General features: G+C 50.7%; 1 protein-coding gene and 1 long non-coding RNA gene across 4 annotated transcripts; both read left to right on the top strand.

The window, feature by feature from the left end:
* Window positions 1–1,936: 1,936 nt before the first annotated feature.
* LOC134171760 (uncharacterized) lies at window positions 1,937–9,480 on the top strand. 2 transcript variants are annotated; one of them, XR_009967732.1, is made up of 3 exons: window positions 1,937–2,576; window positions 4,548–6,623; window positions 8,822–9,480. It is a non-coding gene; the product is annotated as an uncharacterized LOC134171760 (long non-coding RNA). The 2 variants fall into 2 exon arrangements; XR_009967731.1 differs by lacking the exon at window positions 1,937–2,576 and adding an exon at window positions 2,594–3,338.
* Window positions 9,481–10,314: 834 nt separating this feature from the next.
* Window positions 10,315–20,944, top strand: ASB13 (ankyrin repeat and SOCS box containing 13). 2 transcript variants are annotated; one of them, XR_009967729.1, is made up of 7 exons: window positions 10,315–10,464; window positions 12,345–12,532; window positions 13,314–13,464; window positions 15,070–15,204; window positions 16,536–16,727; window positions 18,740–18,919; window positions 19,263–20,944. XR_009967729.1 is itself a non-coding variant. In XM_062634292.1 (6 exons), the coding sequence occupies exons 1-6, from the start codon at window positions 10,422–10,424 to the stop codon at window positions 18,865–18,867; spliced, it is 837 nt and encodes a 278-aa protein (XP_062490276.1). In that variant the 5' UTR covers window positions 10,315–10,421; the 3' UTR covers window positions 18,868–20,944. The 2 variants fall into 2 exon arrangements, 1 of the variants encoding a protein (XP_062490276.1); XM_062634292.1 differs by having other exon boundaries at window positions 18,740–20,944.
* Window positions 20,945–23,178: the final 2,234 nt, after the last annotated feature.

The following is a 23,178-nucleotide window of genomic DNA, read 5'->3' as shown; positions in this document are numbered from 1 at the left end:
AGGAAGTGAATCCGGAGGCACCGAGGAGGCAGGGTTGGGGCCGGGGAGGGGGGGAACAGAAAGTGAAAACTGACCCGGAAAGAGAGCGCGGGCCGGCCGCGGCTTCCCCTTCCCCTTCCTCTTCCGGCCGCTTCCTCTTCCCGCTGGTGACCGCTGGCCTTCAGCGGCCCTTCTGTCGTTCACTCAGGTGCCCTCCTCCTGCCTTCCCCCTCGGTGCCCTCCGTGCCTTGTTTTGGACCTTCCCTCTCGGTGCCCTCCGTGCCTTGTTTTGGACCTTCCCTCAGTCCCTCAACCACTTCCTTCATCCCCTCACACCATGGCCAGGGCTCCTTCCCTCACCTTGCTCCTTTCCCTTTAGTGCCTGTTCTCAGTCCACCCTCAGTCCTTTTGCTGATCCCCTCACCTCCTTCCTTCACAGCCTTCTCCCATCTTTCTTTATCACTTCTGCCCCCTTCCCTCATATCCTCTTTATGTCACCCCTCACATCATGCCCTGGGTCTCTCACTTCAATCCTTCCCCCTCAGCGTCTTCCCTCAGCCCCTTGTTTTGGACCTCCCATCAGTCCTCCTGCACCCTCCTCCCTGTCTCACTCAATCCATTCCTCTGCCTTTTCCCTCAGTGTCTTCTGTCGTGGCCTTCTCCAACCTTTCTTTAGCCCTTCTTCCCCCTTCCCTCATCTTCTCATCCCCTTTCCATCCCCCTTACCTCAGTGCTCCCCTCATTCCTCACCCTCATCCCTGTCCCCTTGCCCCTTCAGGGCTGGGGTACCCCTGGAGCCCTTCATGGGGTGGTTCCAGGCCCCTTCACAGCAGCATCCCCATGCAGTGGGGTTGCTCCATCACCCCTGTTAAACAGGATTTTCTCCAGGGTCTTACAAAGTCCCTGGTCTGCACAGATAGCCTGGGATTTGTGCTGCAAACACAGAAGTGTTTGCTCCAGGAACTGAGAGGGGATGTTGAAGCAAAAAGAGCACATCAATAACCCAGTTTCGCTCCACTACCTGGAATCTGTCTGGATCCGACAGGCACGTAAACCACTAGAGCAGCTTGCTCCAAACCCCTGTGTCCAACCTGGCCTTGAACACTGCCAGGGATGGGGCAGCCACAGCTTCTCTGGGCACCCTGTGCCAGCGCCTCAGCACCCTCACAGGGAAGAGCTTCTGCCTAAGAGCTCATCTCAATCTCCCCTCTTTCAGTTCAAAGCCATTACCCATTTTCCTATCACTGTTATGTCCCTTGGATCAACATTAAAAGGCTCTAGAGCACAGGTGATGTTCTCCTCTATCCTCCCATCAGAGGAAGTGGTTTAGGAAGGAGGAGACAAACTATAGGATTCACTTGGCCAAGTAAGAGCTTTAAACTAGACTTAGTGGAGATGGGGATGGAGTTTTAAGCAACGGAGAAGAGCCAGGGGCTGTTGATGCATTAGGAACCAACAAGGGAACACCAGTGGAACGCCTCAGAGGAATTAGGGCACATCTAAAAGGGTGTTGAGGTTGACAGCCCACCTGAAGTGCCTCTATACCAACGCACATAGCATTGGTAACAAGGAGGAGCTGGAAACCATTGTGCAGCTAGAAAGCTGCAATCTGATCAATAAGTATGTTCAATATATAAAGGGAGATTGTCAGAAGGATGGAGTGAGACTTTTTACCAAGGTCTGTAGTGAGAGGACAAGGGGTGATGGGTTCAAAGTGAAACAGGGGAAGTTCAGGTTGGATCTTAGGCAGAAGCTCTTCCCTGTGAGGGTGCTGAGGTGCTACCACAGGGTGCCCAGAGAAGCTGCGGCTGCCCCATCCCTGGCAGTGCTCAAGGCCAGGTTGGACACAGGGGCTTGGAGCAAGCTGCTCTAGTGGAAGGTGTCCCTGCCCGTGGCAGGGGTTGGAACTGGGTGAGCTTTAAGGTCCTTTCCAACCCAAACCGACTTGTAGTTGTATGATACAGTCTCTGTTGGTGGTTCCGAGTTGCCTTCTTGTGATATTGTTGGACCCTACGTGGAGCAGTAAGAATGGATGATAATGTTTTGGGTTCAACAGGCTCAGGAGCTTCTCAGGGATGTTGTGAATGCAGCGAACAATCACTATTGCAACAGATGTTGGAGCAGGGAACAGGGTGATCTGGGCTTGCCCAGTCTCTTACGCAAGGGGTTGTATGAACACAGTGTGCTGAATGATGGGTCAACAGTTGTGCGGCATGACTACACGTGCTTCTGTTCCAGGCAATGAGTCCAGTGGGTGCTTGGAGTGGGATTTCAGGTACTTTTAGCTATGAGATCCATGGTGCTGTGTCCACACATGGACACACTGCACAGTCACCCATCTGAGCTAATAAATTCATGGAAAAGCTGATTCCCAATCCTTACTGGTGTTGCACAACCCATTTGAGTGTCTCTATATTCATCTCCACACTGCACAGGCTGTAGTTTAGCACTGCTGACCTTGTTTGGTGTATTAACACATGCTGGATAGTCGCAGCCTTACCAGGAAAGACTGGCAGAGTTAAAAAGGAGAAAGACCAACAAGAGGACAGTGTGACAACTCACTTATAAGTCACTTATTACCCAAAGCAGCACTGCAGGTCAGTAACATGCCATTACAGATATTTCACCCATGCTAAGCTGAGAGTGCAAAGTGCTGCTGTCCAGTGAAAGAGTGTTTTTTCTGGTGTCCTACAGTCAGCAAGGGCAGTATTGATAGCCTCATGCTCTGACCACCTAGCAATGTATCTCTAGTTTGCCACATCCACTGTTTTTTGTAGCTCCTGCTGACCTATCAAAGACTGGAATTCTTGCTGGTGTTGCTGGTCCTGAACACAGCAAGACTAGGAGAAAGGAAACAGGCTTTCTATGTCCCCATGCCATAGCACTCATGTGAGATGAGACAGAAATATCTAGGCAGGGTCAGTGTCCTCGGTTGGCCTGTGAGAGGGTGTAAAGTGAACAGCCTCGTGTAACCCCATATCTTGACCCTGGAGATACAAGAAGGGCTTTGAGCTTCTGCAGTGTCCATAGAGAAGAGCAGATCTGCAGTCAGAGCACCCAGGTTTCCACCTACAGCAGGACCATTCAGCCACTAGCACAATGAAACATGAGTGGTTTAGTATTAGGAGTTGCTTCTGATGAGAAAACAAAGGATGTCTGCTGAGAGCTCCCTATCAATGATCTGCTCCCATTTCATCTATTAGAAAAACAAAGAATTTGAGGGATTTTTGGCATTGTTTTGCCGAGGAGAGTAACTGAAGCCTCTGGAGGTCAGACCATTTCTAACTGGGGCAATCCCAAGCACAACTACAGAGAACGGATTGGGAGCAGCCCTGAGGAGGAAGACTTGGAGGTCTTGGGTAAGGAGAAGCTTCCCATGACCCCTTGGATAAGGGCCTGTAGGGAGAGGCCAAGGGGAATGGCTTTAACCTGCCAGAGGGGAGACTGAGATGAGCTCTTAGGCAGAAGCTCTTCCCTGTGAGGGTGCTGAGGCGCTGGCACAGGGTGCCCAGAGAAGCTGTGGCTGCCCCATCCCTGGCAGTGTTCAAGGCCAGGTTGGACACAGGGGCTTGGAGCAAGCTGCTCTAGTGGAAGGTGTCCCTGCCTGTGGCAGGGGTTGGAACTGGAGGAGCTTTAAGGTCCCTTCCAACCCAAACCAGTCTGGGATTCTATGATGATTCTATGATTCTATGTCACTGTCTGGTGTCTCACGCCTTTCTGGGTGGTGACACATGAGGTCTGTGCAAGAGGAGAGCCCATGATCTAACTGTGGTGGGGAACCAGTTCCTGGCAATACTCTATTCTGGCTTCTTTGAAAGAATGACTCATGGAGTTCTGGCATGCTCACAACCCACTGCTTCTAAAATAAAGAAGTAGTCATGTGAAGATCTGTTTCCTCTTTTATTCACAAAAAAGATGAATGGTGCAGATGCTGTCAGTCACCCTGTGAAAGACAATAGTTGCAATGAAGTGAGTCAACTGGGAGGTGGAAGCAGCAGTTCCTGATAAGGGCAGTGTCCTCCTGCTCAAAGACAATACATAACATAAAGCAAATAGGTTTGAGACCATTATTGACTCCATGGGGCAGCATCAGGAGTCCCAGCTCCTGTGTGTACAAACACAGCCTGAAGTTGTGGGGTGGCATGGGACCTGCAGGCTCCTCCACTTCTGCCATGTGTGAATCATGGGACAGCAGATGACATTGAGATATGTGGAAACACTGAGTTTCTCCTTGGTTTTCTCTTATTTCCTTATACTATGTGGCATGAGAGATTGGTTTGTTTTCCGCTTGGTGTCATAGAATCATATAATGGTTTGGGCTGGAAAGGACCTTGAGATCATCCAGTTCCAGCCCCCTTACATGGACAGGGACACCTTCCACTAGACCAGGTTGCTCCAAGCCCCATCCAGCCTGGCCTTGAAAGGGAACAAGTGTCCTGAGGAAACAAGTCTTGAGGTTGTGCTATTTCTGTCTGTCTTTTCCATTAACTTTTGGAGCCATTAGCCAGTTTCAACCCAATTTGACAGCAAGGTGGTGGTTTCATATACTGGTTTCTTCTATTTTCTAGGAAAGCAGTGGTCTGCAGCCCCTGTTGTTCCTGTGCTGCAGAGACTTTGGACATGCCCAGAGAAGAGAGGGGCAACTGCAGAAACTGAGAGGAACCACAGGCAAGTGACTACACCAGGGAGAAGAAGTGAGATGGGCTTCTGTTACAGTGGTTCTATTTCAAGATAGTTTCCCTTCCCAGGCAGTGCTTGCAGAGATGAAGCAGAGCAGGACCAGAAGCTGCCTGGTTTTGAGCAGAAATGAGCCTAAACCAGAAGTCTCCCTCGATGCAGCATCACCAGGCCAAGCTGCAAAGTCAAATAAGCCCTAGCATCTGTTGTTAGAGAAACTTGTATTGTGCTGTGGTAAAATATCAAGTTCAGAGCCATTTGGCTTAGGAAGTGTTGGTTCAGGCCCTTAACTGAAAGAGAAAGTGGAGAAGGAGAACTTGTGGAGTTGTTTGACCTCTTCAGTATCCCATTATATTTCCTCATTCCTGCTGGTGTGCCCATTAAAACTGCAGAGCTCATTTTAAAGCTGTCATGTTCAGGCTATGAGAAGTTTATGGAAAGACTTCTGGGCACCTGGGAGGGGTGGGAGGGGTGGGACCAGGCAGCTAGCTCAGAAATGGATGCTCCACGAAGTCTGAGCACTTCTGTTTTAATCCTGGTGGACAGAAAGAGGTTTGTTCCCACTCGCTTCTGCTCTACTCTATTTTCTGTAAAGGAGTGTCAAACCAAACTGTAAGGAGAGGCATGAAATGCATAGTCAGGAACTAGCTGACCCAAAGTCTACTTTATTCCACAACGCTGTCAAGATATTTGTCAACCCCCTTAAAGCTGACTTGCTCCATCCTTCACTCAAGCAAAGCACCCGTAATCTCTTTGGGATCTTGCAGCAAGATAAGCACATTTTGCCCAACACCTTTAATTTTGTCATATCATTCCATAATAGGGGAAGGTCTTCAAAAAGACCACAGCAATGCCATCTCTAGCTCTACACAGACACAGGAGCCTCAAGCACGATGGTATGTGTGTGTGGTTTCTCTGAGAATGAGTGTAACATTTACCACATGCTTTCCACATCTGAAGGTGACAGCCAAGTTGGGATTAAATGTGAAGGATTGTTCCTCCCAGAGAAATGGCTGATGGGGTCTTCTCCCTCCAAATCTTCCTTCCTATCTTCCCAACACATTTTCAGAGCTTACTGTCAGGAGTCTTATGTCTCTTCAAGGAAAGCTCAAGTAACTCTCCACAACGTGCCCATTGATGACATGCTTCTTCCTGTATTTGCTGGGAAATGTGTTGTGTTTTCATTGCCATTGAACCATGGTATTAGCTCACGGTGTACTCATAGAATCATACAATCAACTGGGTTGGAAAAGACTTCAAGATCATCAGGTCCAACCTTTACCCCATCACTGCCAAGGCCGCCACCACATGGGTCCTCATCTCCACCGTGTGTGAACACTTGCAGGGACGGTGACTGCAGCCCTGCCCTGGGCAGCCTGTTCCAATGCCTGAGCACCCTCTGGGGCAGGAATTGTTCCTCAGCTCCATCTAAACCTGCCCTGGGGCAGCTTGAGGCCGTTTCCTCTTGTCCCATCCCTTGTTCCTTGGGAGCAGAGCCCAGCCCCTCCTGTCTCCATCCTCCTGTCAGGCAGTTGTAGGGAGCCATCAGGTCCCCCCTGAGCCTTCTCTTCTCCAGAGACCCCCCCCAGGTCCCTCAGCCATTCCTCATGCACTGTACCCCTCCCACAGTAAAGCACAGTTGAGATCTTCAGTTTCTACTTTGATTTATTCATGTGTTTGGTTTTTCTGGGGCTATTTTGACATCTTGCAGCTTCCTAAGAAACCAACTTATTGTTGCAGTTGTGATGACAAACACTCAAATAGCTCCAGCCACATTGTGGAATCGAAACCAAAGCTGTTAAAACAACCAACCAACCTCTACAAAAGCCTCTGACAAACCCCAGCTTGTCTTACGGTGGTTTCACAAGGGTTTAAAACCACACACTGCATAGGCAGCTACGGGGTCCATCAGGAAATGAGTCAAAGATGACAAGAAAGTGACAAAGTGCAGATGAACATTTTCAGTGGTGAGCAAGTGATTTTGTTTTTCCAAGGCATTTTCCCCCATTTAAAAAATGCAATTATTGAGATATTTATTAAAAATTATTATTTCTGTTGCTTATCCTGTATTCTTGGCAATGTCAGTCTCTGAAGAGAGAGTCTAAACATTACTTATTACTCCTTACCAGGCAGAGGACTGGAGCCAGGAGATCCAAACTGTTACCGTTTGATCATGGCAAAATGAGACTATGTTCAAGACTGTGCAGATCTCCTGGACAGAGTATCTTTTTCTTCCCTTGCAGTAATCAGTCCTGTAGTAATTAAGCAGAGAGAACATTTGGAATCAGTGTTATCTTCAGAGCTGGTATTGGTTTGTGTCAGGCTGGAGTTGGTCCTATCACTCTTATTTCAGCCTATCAGCAGGTGCAGGCAAGTGACCCTGTTCAGCTAAGTGGTATTTACAGTGGAGTATTTTCTCTTAGATAATAATTTAGTATCCATGATCCTCCTCCAAACCCACTTCTTTCCTGCTATGTGCTATTTCCAACCTCTAATTCTATTTCCTTCTGCATTCTCCTGGCACAAGAGCCAGATGAAGCTGAAGGGGTGCTGGCTGTTCTCAGAGAAGAAAGTTTCTCCTGCTGTGAGCTACATCAGCCCATTCAGTGATGCTTAAACTTCTCCATAGGGTGAAGTTCATGGATATTAAGTCATTAATATCTGTATTTTACAGATGAGAAAGCTTAGGCAGTGAGTGCTTTGCTGGAAGCTGGATAAGGAATTTGTGAATGATCAAATTGTTCTTACCCTTTTGCTTTGAGGTGTTGTGTATATAGGGGTATGCTTTGAAATAGGAACACTTCCTCCTGATCTTATCAAATTGAAGCAGAATCTGCATTTATCTCTTTATATTATGGCCTGTATCCTACTTTCATTATCTACACCTGATTAACCCCAGCACTGTCTGAACTGCAGCTGACATATTCATGTCCATCAGAGTATTTCTATCTCTACCTGGCACTACCAGCTATTCTGCACTAGGCAGGTGAATTATTCAGTTTGAAATCCATCCCTGGACCCATCTTGGGGCAAGAGGTGAGAGGATTTATGGTTTTCCAAGATCACTTCCAGCCCTTTTGTCCGTGTTTCCGTTAATGGTCCTGGCACACAGGTCTTTGCGTCTTTAAACTGGGAATGGAAACCCTGAAAATGTAAAACCAACTACACATCTACCTCATCCAGCTTTTGAGGCTGCCATGAATGGCTGCAGCATATGGACATAAAATATAATCATAGAATCATAGAATGGTTTGGGTTGGAAGGGACCTTAAAGCTCATCCAGTCCCAACCCCCTGCCATGGGCAGGGACACCTTCCACTAGAGCAGCTTGCTCCAAGCCCCTGTGTCCAACCTGGCCTTGAACACTGCCAGGGATGGGGCAGCCACAGCTTCTCTGGGCACCCTGTGCCAGCGCCTCAGCACCCTCATAGGGAAGAACTTCTGCCTTATCTCCATCCTGAACTTCCCCTGTTTCAGTTTGAACCCATCACCCCTTGTCCTATCACTCCAGTCCCTGATGAAGAGTCCCTCTCCAGCGTCCTTGTAGCCCCCTTCAGACACTGGAAGCTGCTCTGAGGTCTCCACACAGCTTCTCTTCTCCAGGCTCAACAGCCCCAATGTTCTCAGCCTGTCTCCATACAGGAGCTGCTTCAGCCCCTGATCATCCTTGTGGCCTCCTCTGGATTTGCTCCAGCAGCTCCGTGTCCTTCTGATGCTGAGGACGCCAGAACTGCACACAGTGCTGCAAGTGCGGTCTCACAAGCAATAATATCTCATATTATAACATCTCGTATTTGGAGAGGTCCCATCGTGGGCTCAGTTGACAGCATGCAGCAATTTTAGTTCTTACCAACTGAGTGCAAGACACACTTGATTTTCTCACTACCTGGAAGTGGCAGCATCTCTGTGCTGACCAGAAGTTTCCCACTGGAGTGATTTAATCTCATCCTCCTGCAATGGAAAATTGGTTTTCTTTGAGCTTATTATTTTCAGGAGGAAAACGTCCACTGGTGGAAAGCATTGATCTTCCCCTCAAAGGAGGAACAAGCACAGGGGGGATTTCTATGAGAAGTGCAATCACTGCAGAATAGCAGGAAGAAATAGAATTTAACTTCAGTTTTTCTTAAATAATGTCATTGTATTGGCTTTTTAAACCTGTTTTTAGCCTGTTTTGTGGTGTGGATAAAAGGGGAAGCAGGTGTTCTTCGGCTGCCTGCATACCCTGAAGCATCACTCCCAACCGCCTGAGGAGGGCACAAACCAATGCAAAGCAGGAGGGCAAAATGAAACCCATGAATTGCAACTGTGTGGCAGGAGCATGAAGTGAAGGAATCCTGCAGGATCTCTCCTTGGGGAGGAGCGTCTCTCCTGGCAGAGATTGGGGTGAAGGGGATTGCTTTGTCTCTGGTTTTAACCTGTATCTTCTGTCTCCTTGCTCTCTGAGAGGTCAGGAACAGCAGAGTCAAGTTGTGTTTCTCCAGCCAGCACCCACATTTAACTCCTTTGCCCCACAGGTCTGGTTTTGCTTTGGGTGAAGTGCTTTGCTCTGCTAAGGCGAAACAAGCATGCAGACACCAAGGCCCATTAGAAATACTCATAAATAACAGCTTCATAAATAATCCATTGAGAATTGGGATTGTGAAAGCTTTGTATTCCTGGATGCAATGGGTTCCTTCTCCTACATCTCTAATGCAAAGATCAGTAACACAGAGATGGAGGAGGATGGGAAGGTGGAAGACTGTGTTTTACTTGGCTCTTCCCGCTCCTCACACACACCAGTGTCCCCAGTGACACCAGTGCCCCTGCACCAGTGCTCTCAGTACCCTCTGCCCACACACACCAGTACCCCCAGTGCCCCGAAACAGTGTCCCACAACCCCCTCCCCACATAAACCAGTACCCCCAGCACCACCAGTATCCCCCCACCAGTGTCCCCTGTACCCCCTCCCTACATACATTATTTCCCCCAGTGCCCCCAGTACTGCAGCACCAGTGCTTCCAGCACCCCTCCCCATATACACCAGTACCCCGAGTATCCCCAGCACCATCAGTACCCCTCCAGCAGTGCTGCCACTACCCCCAGCACTCCCACACCAGTGCTCCCAGAACCCTCTCCCCACACACACCCAGCGCCCCCAGTGCCCCTGCAACAGTGCCACCAGTAGCTGTCCCCACATACACCAGTACCACCAGTATCCTTAAGTGCCCTCGTGCCAGTGCTGCCAGTACCCCCAGAAACCCCAATGCCCGGCACCAGCGCTCCCAGTACCCATTCCCTACACACACCAGGACCCCAGTGCCCTGCACCAGTGCCCCCAGTACTCCCTGCCCACACACACCAGCGCCCCCAGTGCCCTGCACCAGTGCTCCCAGTACCCCCTGCCCACACACACTAGTACCCGCAGTGCCCTGCACCATTGCTCCCAGTACCCCCTGCACACACACACCAGTGCCCCCAGTGCCCTGCACCAGTGCTCCCAGTACCCCCTGCACACACACACCAGTACCCCCGGTGCCCACTCCCCCCACACACCAGTGCCCCCAGTGCCCTGCACCAGTGCTCCCAGTACCCCCTGCACACACACACCAGTACCCCCGGTGCCCACTCCCCACACACACCCGTACCCCCAGTTTCCCGTTCACCCGCACCACCCGGGACTACAACTCCCAGCAGCCACCGCGCCGGGGCCGGGAGCCCGGCGGCCGGAGGCGGAGCGGGGCGGAGCGGAGGAGGCCGGAGCCGGCGGCCCGCGGGGGGCCCGGGCCATGGAGAGCGCCGAGAGCAGCGAGTCCCTGCGGGGTGAGATCAGTGAGTGCGGGGCCGGCTCTGGGTCTGGGTCTGGGTCTGGGTCTGGGTCTGGGTCTGGGTCTGGGTCTGGGGGCGGAGGGACCGGGATGGGGGCAGCGGCGGGGGCTGGGGCGGGCACGATGGTTCTGGGATGGACAGGATGGTTCTGGGGTGCACAGGATGGTTCTGGGATGGACAGGATGGTTCTGGGGTGCACAGGATGGTTCTGAGATGGACAGGATGGTTCTGGGGTGCACAGGATGGTTCTGGGGTGCACAGGGTGGGTTTGGGGCGTTCAGGATGGTTCTGGGGTGCTCAGCGTGGGTTTATGGAGGTCAGGGTGGTTTTGGAGTAAGCAAGATGGTTCTGGGGTGAGTATGATGGCCTTGGGGTGGACAGGGTGATTCTGGGGTGCGCAGGGTGGTTTTGGGGTGGACAGGATGGTCCTGGAGTGCACAGAATGGTTCTGGGGTGGACAGGGTGGTTTTGGGGTGGACAGGATGGTCCTGGAGTGCACAGAATGGTTCTGGGGTGCACAGGGTGGTTTTGGGGTGGACAGGATGGCCCTGGAGTGCACAGAATGATTCTGGGAAGCAAAGGTTGTTTTTGGGGTGGACAGGATGGTCCTGGAGTGCACAGAATGATTCTGGGGTGCAAAGGTGGTTTTTGGGGTGAACAGGATAGCCCTGGAGTGCACAGACTGGTTCTGGGGTGCACAGGGTGGTTTTACGATGGTCAGGGTGTTTTTGGGGTGGACAGAGTGGTTCTGGGATAGCCAGAATGATCCTGGGGAGGACAGGATGGTTCTGGGGCAGGCAGGAATGGTCCTGGGGTGCCCAAGGTGTTTTTATGATGGTCAGAGTGGTTTTGGGGTGGTCAGAGCAGTTCTGGGCTGGGCAGGGTGATACTGGGGCTGGGCAGAGTGGTTTTGGAGAGGGCAGGGTGGTTCCGGGGTCTGTAGGATGTTTTAGCGATGGGCAGGGTGATTCTGTGGTGCACAGAATGGGTTTGGGGTGTGCGGGGTGGTTTTGGAGAGTGAGTGTGCTCTTAAGGAAGGGAACAAGAGGAAGGGGGGGATGCTCATGGGATCCCTCCTGCTTCTGGCCATGGGGAATTACCATTGTTCCTTACGAAGTGTGTGTTCCTTCTGTGTCTGTGTCCTGAAGAGGTGATGTTGGGGAGCTGGAAGGGATGGATGCTTCATAACTGCAGGTGCAGCTGGAGGGATGTGGATGTAGGAGCCCTGTCCATGGGGACTGATCATAGAATCCCAGACTGGTTTGTGTTGGAAGGGACCTTAAACCTCATCCAGCTCCAGCCCCTGCCACGGGCAGGGACACCTTCCACTAGAGCAGCTTGCTCCAAGCCCCTGTGTCCAACCTGGCCTTGAACACTGCCAGGGATGGGGCAGCCACAGCTTCTCTGGGCACCCTGTGCCAGCGCCTCAGCACCCTCACAGTGATGGTGCCTCCATGTAAGGAACTGTGCAGGAGGAGAGAAGAAATTAGTGGAGCCTGCAGCTTGCAGGTTGGCGTTTTTGGGGGTTATATAATAAGCCTTTAATGAAATGTTGCTGGAGCTTGTTCTTCTTCTCAGTCCTGTTGGTGACAAAGTGATGCTGCTCCGTGGCTGAGCGATGAGAGCTCCATCCTCATTTTGACTTCTTGCTTCTACTGATAAAAGCAACAGGAAGATCCAGGGAAGGAAAACCGTCCTGCTAAGGGATGTTGGCAAAGGGAATGGGGATCTAACAAGCACATTTGGATTGGACATTAGGAGGAAGTTCTTCCCTATGAGGGTGCTGAGACACTGGCACAGGGTGCCCAGAGAAACTGAGGCTGAGCCCATTTGCTCTGTGTGTATTGTTTTATTTACTTACCTATTTCTTCTCTCCTCTGGAGGCTTCTGGGCCGACCGGACCCCAGTTCATGAAGCAGCCAGGAGGGGAGAGATTCTGCAGCTGCAGCAGCTGATAGAGAGCGGAGCCTGTGTCAATGCCGTCACCTATGACTCTATCACCCCTCTGCACGAGGCAAGCCTGCGAGGGCAAACGCAGTGTGTCAAGCTCCTGCTGGCTGCAGGGGCCCAGGTGTGTGTCTGGTGATACAGTGCGTACTTCATCTGTTGGGACAGCCACAGCTTCTCTGGGCACCCTGTGCCAGCGCCTCAGCACCCTCATAGGGAAGAGCTTCTGCCTAAGAGCTCATCTCAGCCTCCCCTCTGGCAGGTTAAAGCCATTCCCCTTGGCCTGTCCCTACAGGACCTTGTCCAAAGCCCCTCTCCAGCTTTCCTGCAGCCCCTTTAGGCACTGGAGCTGCTCTCAGGTCTCCCCTTCAGGAGCCTTCTCTTCTCCAGGCTGACCCAGCCCAGCTCTCTCAGCCTGGCTCCAGAGCAGAGCTGCTCCAGCCCTCGCAGCATCTCCGTGGCCTCCTCTGCACTCGCTCCAACAGCTCCACGTCCCTCTTGTGCTGCTGCCCCAGAGCTGGATCAGGACTGCAGGGGGGGTCTCCCCAGAGCACAGCAGAGGGGCAGGATCCCCTTCCTGAGCTGCTGCTCACGCTCTGGGGATGCACACAGAGCCTTGCACTTGGCCTTATTGAACTCAATGAGGTTCATATGTTCCCACCCCTCCAGCCCAGCTCCCTTGGGATCCCAGCCCTTCCCTCCAGCATGTTGACCCCACCACACAGCTTGGTGTTGTCATCACACTTTGCTGATGTTGCCCTTCCTGAGGCTGATGGGAACTGTGCAAAGCAGGTTGCTGGCAGTGACAACCATGTCTTTCCCTAGCCCAGAGTATTTCTAGGGTTGGAAGAAGTGAAACCACAGAGCAGCCTGCAGGTTCCTAACATCTTTTGTCTGTCTTCAAGGTGGATGCCAGGAACATCGATGGCAGCACTCCTCTCTGCGACGCCTGTGCCTCCGGTAGCATAGAGTGTGTCAAAGTGCTGCTGTCCCACGGTGCCAAGGTGAACCCTCCCCTGTACACGGCCTCTCCTCTCCACGAAGCCTGCATGAATGGTAAGCCCTCATGGTCTTATCTTTGCATGGTTATTTGCAGCCTGGGGTGGGGAAATCAGCAGCTGCCAAGTATCTTAAATTGACCTTAAGCTGTTGTTGCTCATCAGACCACTACAGCTTGCAAATGCATCAGCCTTATGTGGGCACCTCTCCCACATCTCTGGTTGAATTCCCTATGCAAAGAGCTGTGGGGTTGGATGAATAAAGCCATATATTGGGTGCTTTTGTCCCACATGACAGACACAGGATAAGATCTTAGGCTGATAAACACCAGCTTCTTGGTGCTCTGTTAGAAAACCATCGGCAAACAGGTAGCTTTGCTGTTGTGAGCTGAGGGGTTTGCATCCTTCCCCTCTGATCCAAGTAGATACGGAGTAAATTGCTCTGATGAAGACATGAGACCATGTTAATTGGGTAGTTCTGTCCTAGAGGCCTCCTGGTTCAGAGTTAGTGGAGGAGGCTCCCAGGTGGGAAGAAGGTGCCAGGACAAGAGAAAACTGCAGAGGCCAAAATGATGTTCCAGCCTATGTGTGCAGCCATTCTCTGCTCCCCCATCCTCTACTTAAGCTTCTGGATGTTTGGATGAGGGTTACGGAGCAGGAGGAAGCATCAGGGGTGGCTGTAACAGCAGCAGAGGCAGGAGGAGCAGTGGAGGGCTATTTAAGTGTAATTCCTCTCCTGAATTTCCACTTGCACGCATGCAACAGTGCAAAAACATGGATGTGAGAGCAGCAACGTCCCCATTAGATGATTGTGACCAAATTTCTTCATCATTTTGTGCCTTAGTTTCCTCTTTGTAAGCTACAATACCTCCTCTCTCCTCCCCTTCACTGCTTTTCTTATATGCTGGCCTGGACAGTGTTTCCCTTTGACTCTGAAGGCCAAGACAGCATTTTGGCCAACAGGTAGTTACTTAAATAAGTAGCTGTGAGCTCTTGTTTAGCTTTTCCTTGTTAATCCTTTTTCATAAGGCTTGATGGTGGTGACTGCCTGCTTTCTATTAAGTTGTATCATTAGCATCAGAAAAAGTCAAGCTGGAGTGGTCTTGAAAGGGACCTGAGCCACCCAGGGCAGGATCAATACAACCAGCTCCATGAACAACAGGGGATTTAGTGCGAACCCTTGGATTCAGGTTTGTTTGACCTGGCTCTTAGGCAGAAGCTCTCCCCTGTGAGGGTGCTGAGGCGCTGGCACAGGGTGCCCAGAGAAGCTGTGGCTGCCCCATCCCTGGCAGTGTTCAAGGCCAGGTTGGACACAGGGGCTTGGAGCAAGCTGCTCTAGTGGAAGGTGTCCCTGCCTGTGGCAGGGGGTTGGAACTGGAGGAGCTTTAAGCTCTGTTCCAACCCAAACCTTTCCATGATTCTGTGACTCCCTGCAAGACCTGTTAGCCCTAGCTCAGTGCCACGCAGATGTGACTCTATTTCTCATGTCCTGATCTCAGTCTTGGTCCTACAGTATATTGTGTTGGCTCACAAGTGTTGCTATTTTGCAGATGTCACCCCAAATGTTAAACAGGCTGTTTGTGGGTCAGGCAGATCTTGGCATGCCACATGCTGCCATTTGAGTTGGATCCTTTCTTCTCACTTGGATTTTCCCTTTCTAAAGGTAGCTCCGAGTGTGTGCAGCTCCTCATCGACGTCGGTGCCAACTTGGAGGCTCACGACTGCCATTTCGGGACTCCTCTACATGTGGCTTGCGCTAGGGAGCATCTGGACTGTGCCAAGCTGCTGCTCAAGGCAGGTATGGCAGCCACAGGGTTTGCTTCTGGGGGTACAGGAGATGGTGGTGATGGTGTGAGCAGCATCTCCTTCAGTGCTCCTCAGCGGCGTCCTTGTCAAAGAGCTTATGCATTCACAGCATCATCTAGATGAGAAAGGTGAAAGGTTTTGCCTTTCCCTATGCAAAGCTTAATGCTTAAGCGTTTCTTTCCAGTGTATGCCTGTCAGTATCCAGTTTTGTGATGTTCCCATGGGTATTCCTATTCTCTTATTTTAATAAAGTCCAGAATTCTTCAGCAAAGATTCAGCATCTTCCCAGAAGTGGTATCAACTTGTGAGCATGTTTTCATCTTTGGTAGCACAGTCCTGTGGCTCTGCCTAGGTGTTTGGGAGAGATGTTAGGGTTTGATGTTGCACAGAAAACCAGAGATGAAGTCACTTCATACCTCAGGGGGATCTGCTTTGTGTAATGCCCAGATGAGTTTGTTAGGATATTCAAGGTCTGTGCTCCGGGTTTCACATCCCAGCTTTCTTGCTGCTTACCTGGGGGGCATTTGGAGTTGGACTTCTTGTCTTTGTGTTAACCAGGAGGAGATTGGGCTCAGGAATGGAGATTTGGTTCATTACAGTGGTTGTCTAAAATCACACGTCTAAGGTAGTTTGTTTCCAGCCACTCCAGTTCCCTGTCTTGGGCATCCATTAGTTGATTCCCCAGAAACACCTGTTTCTCCTTGGTTATTGTAATGGGAGTTCATTGTGGCCCCACATGTCTAAAAGTCAGTTGTTTGGATTCAGTGAGGTTCATCTCACCTCTGCTGAACAAGTCAGCTGATAAAATACAAGCAGTTGTGGGGGAATGAGCAGGATGTTTTGCTGTGAGCTTATAAAAGCCAAACTTCCTTAGCAAGTATGTGTGTAACTAAAACTTGTTCCTGCAGCAGGGTCTGGTGGTGAGATGCAGCATCCCATAGGGCTGAGATATTTCTGTTAAAACAGATGAAAAAGGTGTTTATCCTGAGTGGGAATACTCCATTGAGATGACTGGGAATGGCTTTGGACAGCACAGATTCAGGAAGCAGTTCTGAACTTCACACTCCGCAGCCTATTTACCCGCTAACATGGACTCATATCCTTCCTCTGCAAGGAAAACATGAAGCCAGAGAAGAAAACTCCTGTGTTGCCAGCACTGAGAACATGTTCAGTGGTTGGTTTCCTGTTTGCTGTTATGCTTGGATCTTGTTCTAGCTGCTTGTGTGTGTTTTAGCAGCATTTCTTTCCTCCAGTCAAACCACTCCTTAAGGCTGGGTCAGGCGAGGCTTTCATGAGCAGCTTTGTTTGCCTTTCCATCCTCAGGGGCTAATGTGAATGCTGCTAAACTTCATGAGACAGCCCTGCACCATGCAGCCAAGGTGAAGAACGTAGACCTGGTGGAGATGCTGATTGAGTTTGGAGGAAACATCTACGCAAGGGACAACCGAGGGAAGAAGCCGTCGGATTACACTTGGAGCAGCAGTCCCACAGCAAAGTGCTTTGAGTATTATGAAAGTAAGTAAGAGATGATTCCCTGCCCCTAGAATTCAGTGACTGCCAGCTCCTTTACATGATTCTCAGCCCACTTGGAGTTGTAGATCCCTGATCATCTTCCTATGAAGGTATAGAGTTCTTTGTGGCAAATGTACAGCAGTTGGCCTTGGCTAGCTAAGCTTAGTTGTGGTTGAATGACAGGATAAGGTGGTCCAAATCATGCTCTCACTGAACTGCGGTCCCTCTCATGTGTCAGCATGAGTGTTTATGCTTTGATGTGTAAGTCAAGTCAAGGAAATGGCCCAGTTGAAAACTCATTTTATTTAGGGTGGGGAGCACATTAAGCTTTAGCTGCACTAAGTTTTAGGAGACCTTTGAGGATGCCTTTAAATCAGTCTTTGTCTTGGTTACCCATAGTGAACCTCAGAGGAGTAATTCACAGATCATCCTAAACATTTGCAGACCCCTGCTCAATGCCACTGCATTAGATGATTCTAGAAGTCATAGACTCAGAATGGTTTGAGCTGGAAGAGACCTTCTAGTTCCAACCCCTGCCACAGGCAGGGACCCCTTCCACTAGAGCAGCTTGCTCCAAGCCCCTGTGTCCAACCTGGCCTTGAACACTGCCAGGGATGGGGCAGCCACAGCTTCTCTGGGCACCCTGTGCCAGCGCCTCAGCACCCTCACAGGGAAGAGCTTCTGCCTAAGAGCTCATCTCAGTCTCCCCTCTGCCAGGTTAAAGCCATTCCCCTTGGCCTGGCCCTACAGGCCCTTCTCCAAAGCCCCTTGCCAGATGTCTTTTAGTCCCCCCAGTCCTAAGATGCTGCCATCCCCTGCAGCCTCCACAGTCACCAGCCTCCAGGATTTGCATCTGTCCTGGATCTAGTTCTAAATTTAATGATATGAGTAAAAAGGGAAAAAAAACAAACCTACTAAATCTGTCACAGCACTTTTACAAGAGGCTGTGCTGAGAAGCACTACACGTGCAGTTCTGCCAGCTGGGTTGAGAGGGGGCAGCAAACTCTGGCAAGATACAAGGAGTATTTACAGGCACGTAGGATTCAATCTCCTTAGCCTCAGCTGCAGGCAGAGCATCCCACATCACTGCAGTGAGTGCGATGAGGAGTTCAGGGGAGAGGTTGCTACAGGCAATGAGGTCAGAAGGAGAACGGGCTGTAGGGTGCTCACCACACAAAGGATTGTAAAGGCAGAAAATACTTCTATATGGAAGAATGATTTCTATAAGGAAGAATGTTTGTTTCTTTCTTATAGTGAGGGTGCTGAGGCGCTGGCACAGGGTGCCCAGAGAAGCTGTGGCTGCCCCATCCCTGGCAGTGTTCAAGGCCAGGTTGGACACAAGGGCTCGGAGCAAGCTGCTCTAGTGGAAGGTGTCCCTGCCCATGGCAGGGGTTGGGACTGGATGAGCTTTAAGCTCCCTTCCAACCCAAACCATGCTGGGATTCCATGACTGATGACTAGACTAGACTAGAGCAATGTGCCTGATTGTACCTCTGCATCCATGCATGAGCATCAACTCCTGGATGCAGTTTGAGGGCTGGAAAAGGAAAGCCTTTTTTGCTGTCAGCAGAGTGCTGAGCAAAAAGGATTAATGTGGTCCTTAGATGGAGAAACAGCTGTAGAGAAGTGTTGGAAGTAGTATTTGTTCCTATATACTGTGTTGCTGAGGCTTAATACAGCATCACTCAGGGAAATATGAAAGTCTTGGATCCCAGTGGATCAGAGCAGATGATCCGGTGGTCACCATTGGCCTCTGGGGGATGCAGCTGAGGGAAGGAGCTGGGAGAAGTGCAGTGCACCTATATTCACTATTCCTAGTGGGATTTACATTGGGATGAGCCTGGAGAGGTCACAACCATGACTTTGCAATGCCTTCCTTTAGCACTTGCAAGCAGAGCCGACCTTGTGATCCCAGCAGGATCAGTTCCAGGCATCAGCCCCTGGGAGGTCCATGGGAAGATCAGTCACCTCCTGAGCTGCAGCTCTTAAGTCTGGATCCTCTTTTCTCCCTTCAGAAACACCCCTGAGCCTGTCCCAGCTCTGCAGGGTTACCGTGAGGAAAGCAGCCGGGCAGCGGGCGCTGGAGAAGATCGCCAAGCTCAATATTCCTCCACGGTTAATCCAGTACCTGTCCTACAACTGACAGGGGTGAAGGTGCCCGGGAAGGACAATACCTTTAGCTCCCACAGCGTGAAGTATGTCTCTTTCTCTTCTACCTCCCCCCCAACCCCAAACTCATCGTAATTTAAGCAAACTGGTGTAAATAGTATTTATGAGGCAGCACTTCCTCTTCTCCGTGGGCAATGACAGGCTCAGGCAACGTGTAGCACTGTAGAAGCTGTAATGTCTCCTGGGGTGATCTGTTAGACTGTCACTGTCTTTAAGGCTTTAGCATCCACTCTTGGAACACGATTCATCTTGCCTAATTTTACCTGTCTTTAGCCTAAAGGCATCTGTGTATGATCTCACCAGGCTCCCTTTGCAGTCAGTGAGGAGAAACAGATACTTCTGGAGCATGATTCATCTGTCCTGTTTTAGATGCCCGTGCTGGGATGATACAGTATGCCTCCGGAATGCCTGCCTCTGCTGACTGCAAAGGGATTTGAAGGTGATACCCTTAGATATGGACATCTGTGTTTCTGCAGTGGATCCCTCTGTGTTAATAACTCAAATGACAGCTACCTAATGCCAAGGGACAAGGTTTGAGAGACCTGTATGCTATAGCTGGAGGCAAATGAAGTCCCCAGCATGCTCAGGACTAATTAGAGGCACTGGTTACTGACTTCCCAGGAGCATAAGGAAGGCTTTGGCTCTGCACCAACAGTGAGGACAAGCTCCTGCCAGAGCAGGGGTGACTTTGCCCTCTGAAGTGAGCCAGCTCTTCCTGCAGCGCTCCTCTAGGGGATCACCGAGGCTCACGTTCAAGGCCGAGCAGGAAGCAGGTCTCTCTGCCCGTCCAAACATGCTGCCCTCCAGATGGCTGGTCCCAAACTATATTGCTCCCCTCGCTCTGAGCCACCGTGGCCCCTCTGTTGGGTTTGTGTGCAATAAGGGGCAGAGCTGCTGTGCACGAAGCACAGCGCGAGGCATGTCCCTTGTGCAGCAGTGGTGTATACCCACACGTGCAAGGCAATGGGAGGGCTCTGCCTTTGGGTTTTGAGGTTCTTAACTTGCATTTCCCCCCCTCTCTGAGTACTTGTCTCAGTGCTGGAGCCTCTCCAGAGGTTGGCAGCAGCAGCCAGCCCTGCGCCGTGTGCTGCTGTGTGTTGTGCTTGAATCCTTTGGCTTCAGCAGGCACAGCAGCAGCTCTGTCCTTTGGTGATTTAAACCTTCAGGGTGACATTTGTATGAGCAGAGCCCAAATCATCACCTGCCTTCCAGACATTACGTGTTGTCTGAAGGCAGGAGCCCACAGGGTACATGGTACTAAGGGGATGGAGCTCTCTGATGCCCCCATAGCAAGTCTTAACACTGTGATGAGAACAAATCCCTCCTTCTGAATGACAGCAAATGCTATGAAATCCCCTGTCTAACGTGGCATGGAGCTAACTCAGGGCTCCCAACATCCTTCATGCTGTGAACTAATGAGAGCAGTTTGCCTCCTGCCTGCAACATCTCATGCTCCCCCAGCCACCACCATGGGGCTCAGCCTTGGGAGAGGGGCAAACAGCCTCAGCACAGGGTCGAAGAGCTGAGGTGGAGCTGAATGCACTTTAATGGTGACCAGCAAATCACTGTGTGTGTGTTCATGTTTGGTTAGGTTCAGTCCCCACAGCCCTCCTGTGTTGTCGCTTTGCGTTCTGCTGTGCTGTGTCATAGAGAATAAAGCTCAAGATCCTGCTCTTTAGGGAATTGTCTGTGGGTAATTGTGATTATTGTGTTTAAATGTGAAGTTGCCAAGAAGCTAAGAGAAGCCCAAGGGATGTTGGTTGTGGGATTCATCCCTGTGACTGATGGGATAAAGGTTTTGTGTTGTATCTTCCAAGGAAAGCTTCCCCTGCCCAACATGCATGTCCTGTTGGATAAATACGCATTAGGAAAGTGCATCTTGTGGTAACGGGGGCGAAAACCATCCCTTTTGGTTCAAATCCAAATCCCTATTAGGTTGCTTTTTAACACAAGGCTGGTGAGATGATGAAATGGTCGAGTCCAAGTTTCCAATGTAAAAGCAAAAGATTCCTCAGACAACCAAGAATAAAATGACAAGTTCCTACTTATGACATCTTTCCTCTCTTTTCAATCTCCTAATAGGTCCTAAAGTTTGATTCTTTTTACTTAAATCTCTTTTAAGAGGCCCTGCTCATCAGTGCCTGCAGCCAGGAGGGACTGATGGAGAGAGCTGAGCATCTTTGACTTATTGGCAATAGCCAGAGTCATTCAGGAGCTGTTTGCTTAAGACATCCACTTGTTCTCCTGGAGGGAAGAGGAGCCCAAGAAAGCTGGATAACATCCAAGGATCTCCTCTTCCAAGCCCAGGAGCATCCTGACAAAGACGAAGTGAGGCAGAAACGCCAGGAGGCCTGCAGGGATGAACAAGGAGCTCTTAGGCAGAAGCTCTTCCCTGTGAGGGTGCTGAGGCGCTGGCACAGGGTGCCCAGAGAAGCTGTGGCTGCCCCATCCCTGGCAGTGTTCAAGGCCAGGTTGGACACAGGGGCTTGGAGCAAGCTGCTCTAGTGGAAGGTGTCCCTGCCCGTGGCAGGGGTTGGAGCTGGAGGAGCTTTAAGGTCCCTTCCAACACAAACCAGGCTGGGATTCTATGATCCTGTAACAACTTTGGCCATAAACCTCTGATTTCAACCCAAGGAACAGAATGTTCACCAGCCTCTGAGCTGCCCAAGGCTGGACTCAAGCCATCAGAGACTCCCCATCTTGGTTTACACAACCACAGTCCTGTGGCAACTGCCTGCATAGGATCATGGAATCAGTTGGGTTGGAAAAGGCCTTTAAGCTCATCCAGTGCAACCGCTCCCCAGCACTGCCAAGGCCACCACTAACCCATGGCACTGAAGTTTTAGCTGCAAGATTGATTGTTCCCCTGAAGAAAGTGATGAGCAGGGGGTCTGAATGCTCATGTGGATACCCAGTGTCTGCAGCCTGGTTCTTGTGCTTTAAATCAAGAGGTCGAACAGATCTTTCATGCTCACACTTGCTCTAAACATGATGCAACCACTCATTACTCACCTTCCAGAGGACACTGAAGTCTTTGTCTGCTGCTTGCTAAGGTTAAGGCAGCCCTTGGGCTTTGCCCTCTTGTACAAAGCCTCTTGAAGATGCTAAAGCATAACCACAGTGACCCTTTCATCTTTACACTGAGCTGCAACCAAGGGCACAAACCCTTCCTTCCTATGCATGGTGGGGAAGGGTGGCTCCTCTCCCCCTCATCCAGGCTGCTGGCACCACAAGGAGTTAATCCTTGAGCACCACGAGGCTTCCTCCCAAGGCATCAGCTCCAGTCACACCTTGTTTTTGCTGGCCAAGCTTCACAAAGCTGGAGCAGAGCCCAAGCTGCTCACTCATAACCGACCTTAAAGCAGCCTGGCCAGCAGCAACCAGGAGCAAGGTTGCGTGTCCCGGAGATGATGTTCATGGATGAAAGCAAAGCCCTGTCCCCACATGGGCTTCCCGAAGCAATGGGGTTATTTCAGAGCACTCCTTGTGCTGCTGGGCCTGTAGTAAAGAAACCCACAGGAGAAGGGAAGTGGCCTGAAATGGGCAGCTTGGGGAGCATGGGAAGGGGATGGGTGGAAGCGGGGCTGGCCTGGTGGGGTTGGGTTGCTTTGGGTTGGATTCCTGCTGTGATTTAATGTTCAGGAAGTGAAATTATAGCCAGAACCTGACACAGAACTGAAGCAGAGGGTGTAAGCCAATGGAGGAGTTTCACTTAATGCCTGTGGCTCAGAGGGACTCTCACTCCCAACCATTCCTCACCTCCTTACAGACCCATGGGTCCTTCTGCTGCCACCAAAGCTGCAGAGACACCCAGTTCCCATAATGTGAATTGGGAACTTGGGATCTCCGTGTTTTCTAGCACATCACAGAGAGGTCAACCCTGCATGGCCAGTTCATCACCCAGGTGTGTCAGACTTCCAGAAGGTAAGGCCATCCTGAGGTCTTTTACCTTACGCATGTAAGAGACAGAACACACTCAGTGCAAACATAACCAGAGCAGGGATCTCTCAGGGCAGCCACAATGGCCTGTCCCAACCCATACCTGTGATGTGATGGTGCAAGGAGAATCCCAGTCTGGTTTGGGCTGGAAGGGACCTTAAAGCTCATCCAGCTCCAACCCCTGCCATGGGCAGGGACACCTTCCATTAGGCCTGAACTTCCCCTGTTTTAGTTTGAACCCAAACTTAGAGCCAGCACCTGAATCTATTGCAAGGAAGTGAAGCATAAAGGAGCTAAAAATCCCTATTGATTCCTTAGGACCTCTGGCAACCTTTGCTTCTATGTG

Source organism: Pezoporus occidentalis, unplaced genomic scaffold (genome assembly GCF_034315485.1).
Source record: "Pezoporus occidentalis ecotype Australia unplaced genomic scaffold, CSIRO_AGI_Poc_V1 ctg42, whole genome shotgun sequence".
In the NCBI taxonomy this organism is placed as follows: Eukaryota; Metazoa; Chordata; class Aves; order Psittaciformes; family Psittacidae; genus Pezoporus; species Pezoporus occidentalis.
This window is presented reverse-complemented; position numbering and strand designations above follow the sequence as displayed.

What these genes read in the sequence shown, in the direction of transcription:
- ASB13 (XM_062634292.1), top strand. Translation starts at nt 10,422, where the DNA reads ATGGAGAGCGCCGAGAGCAGCGAGTCCCTGCGGGGTGAGATCA. An exon ending in CCACGAAGCCTGCATGAATG is followed by an intron (nt 13,465 to 15,069) that starts GTAAGCCCTCAT and finishes CCCTTTCTAAAG; the next exon opens with GTAGCTCCGAGTGTGTGCAG. An exon ending in CAAGCTGCTGCTCAAGGCAG is followed by an intron (nt 15,205 to 16,535) that starts GTATGGCAGCCA and finishes TTCCATCCTCAG; the next exon opens with GGGCTAATGTGAATGCTGCT.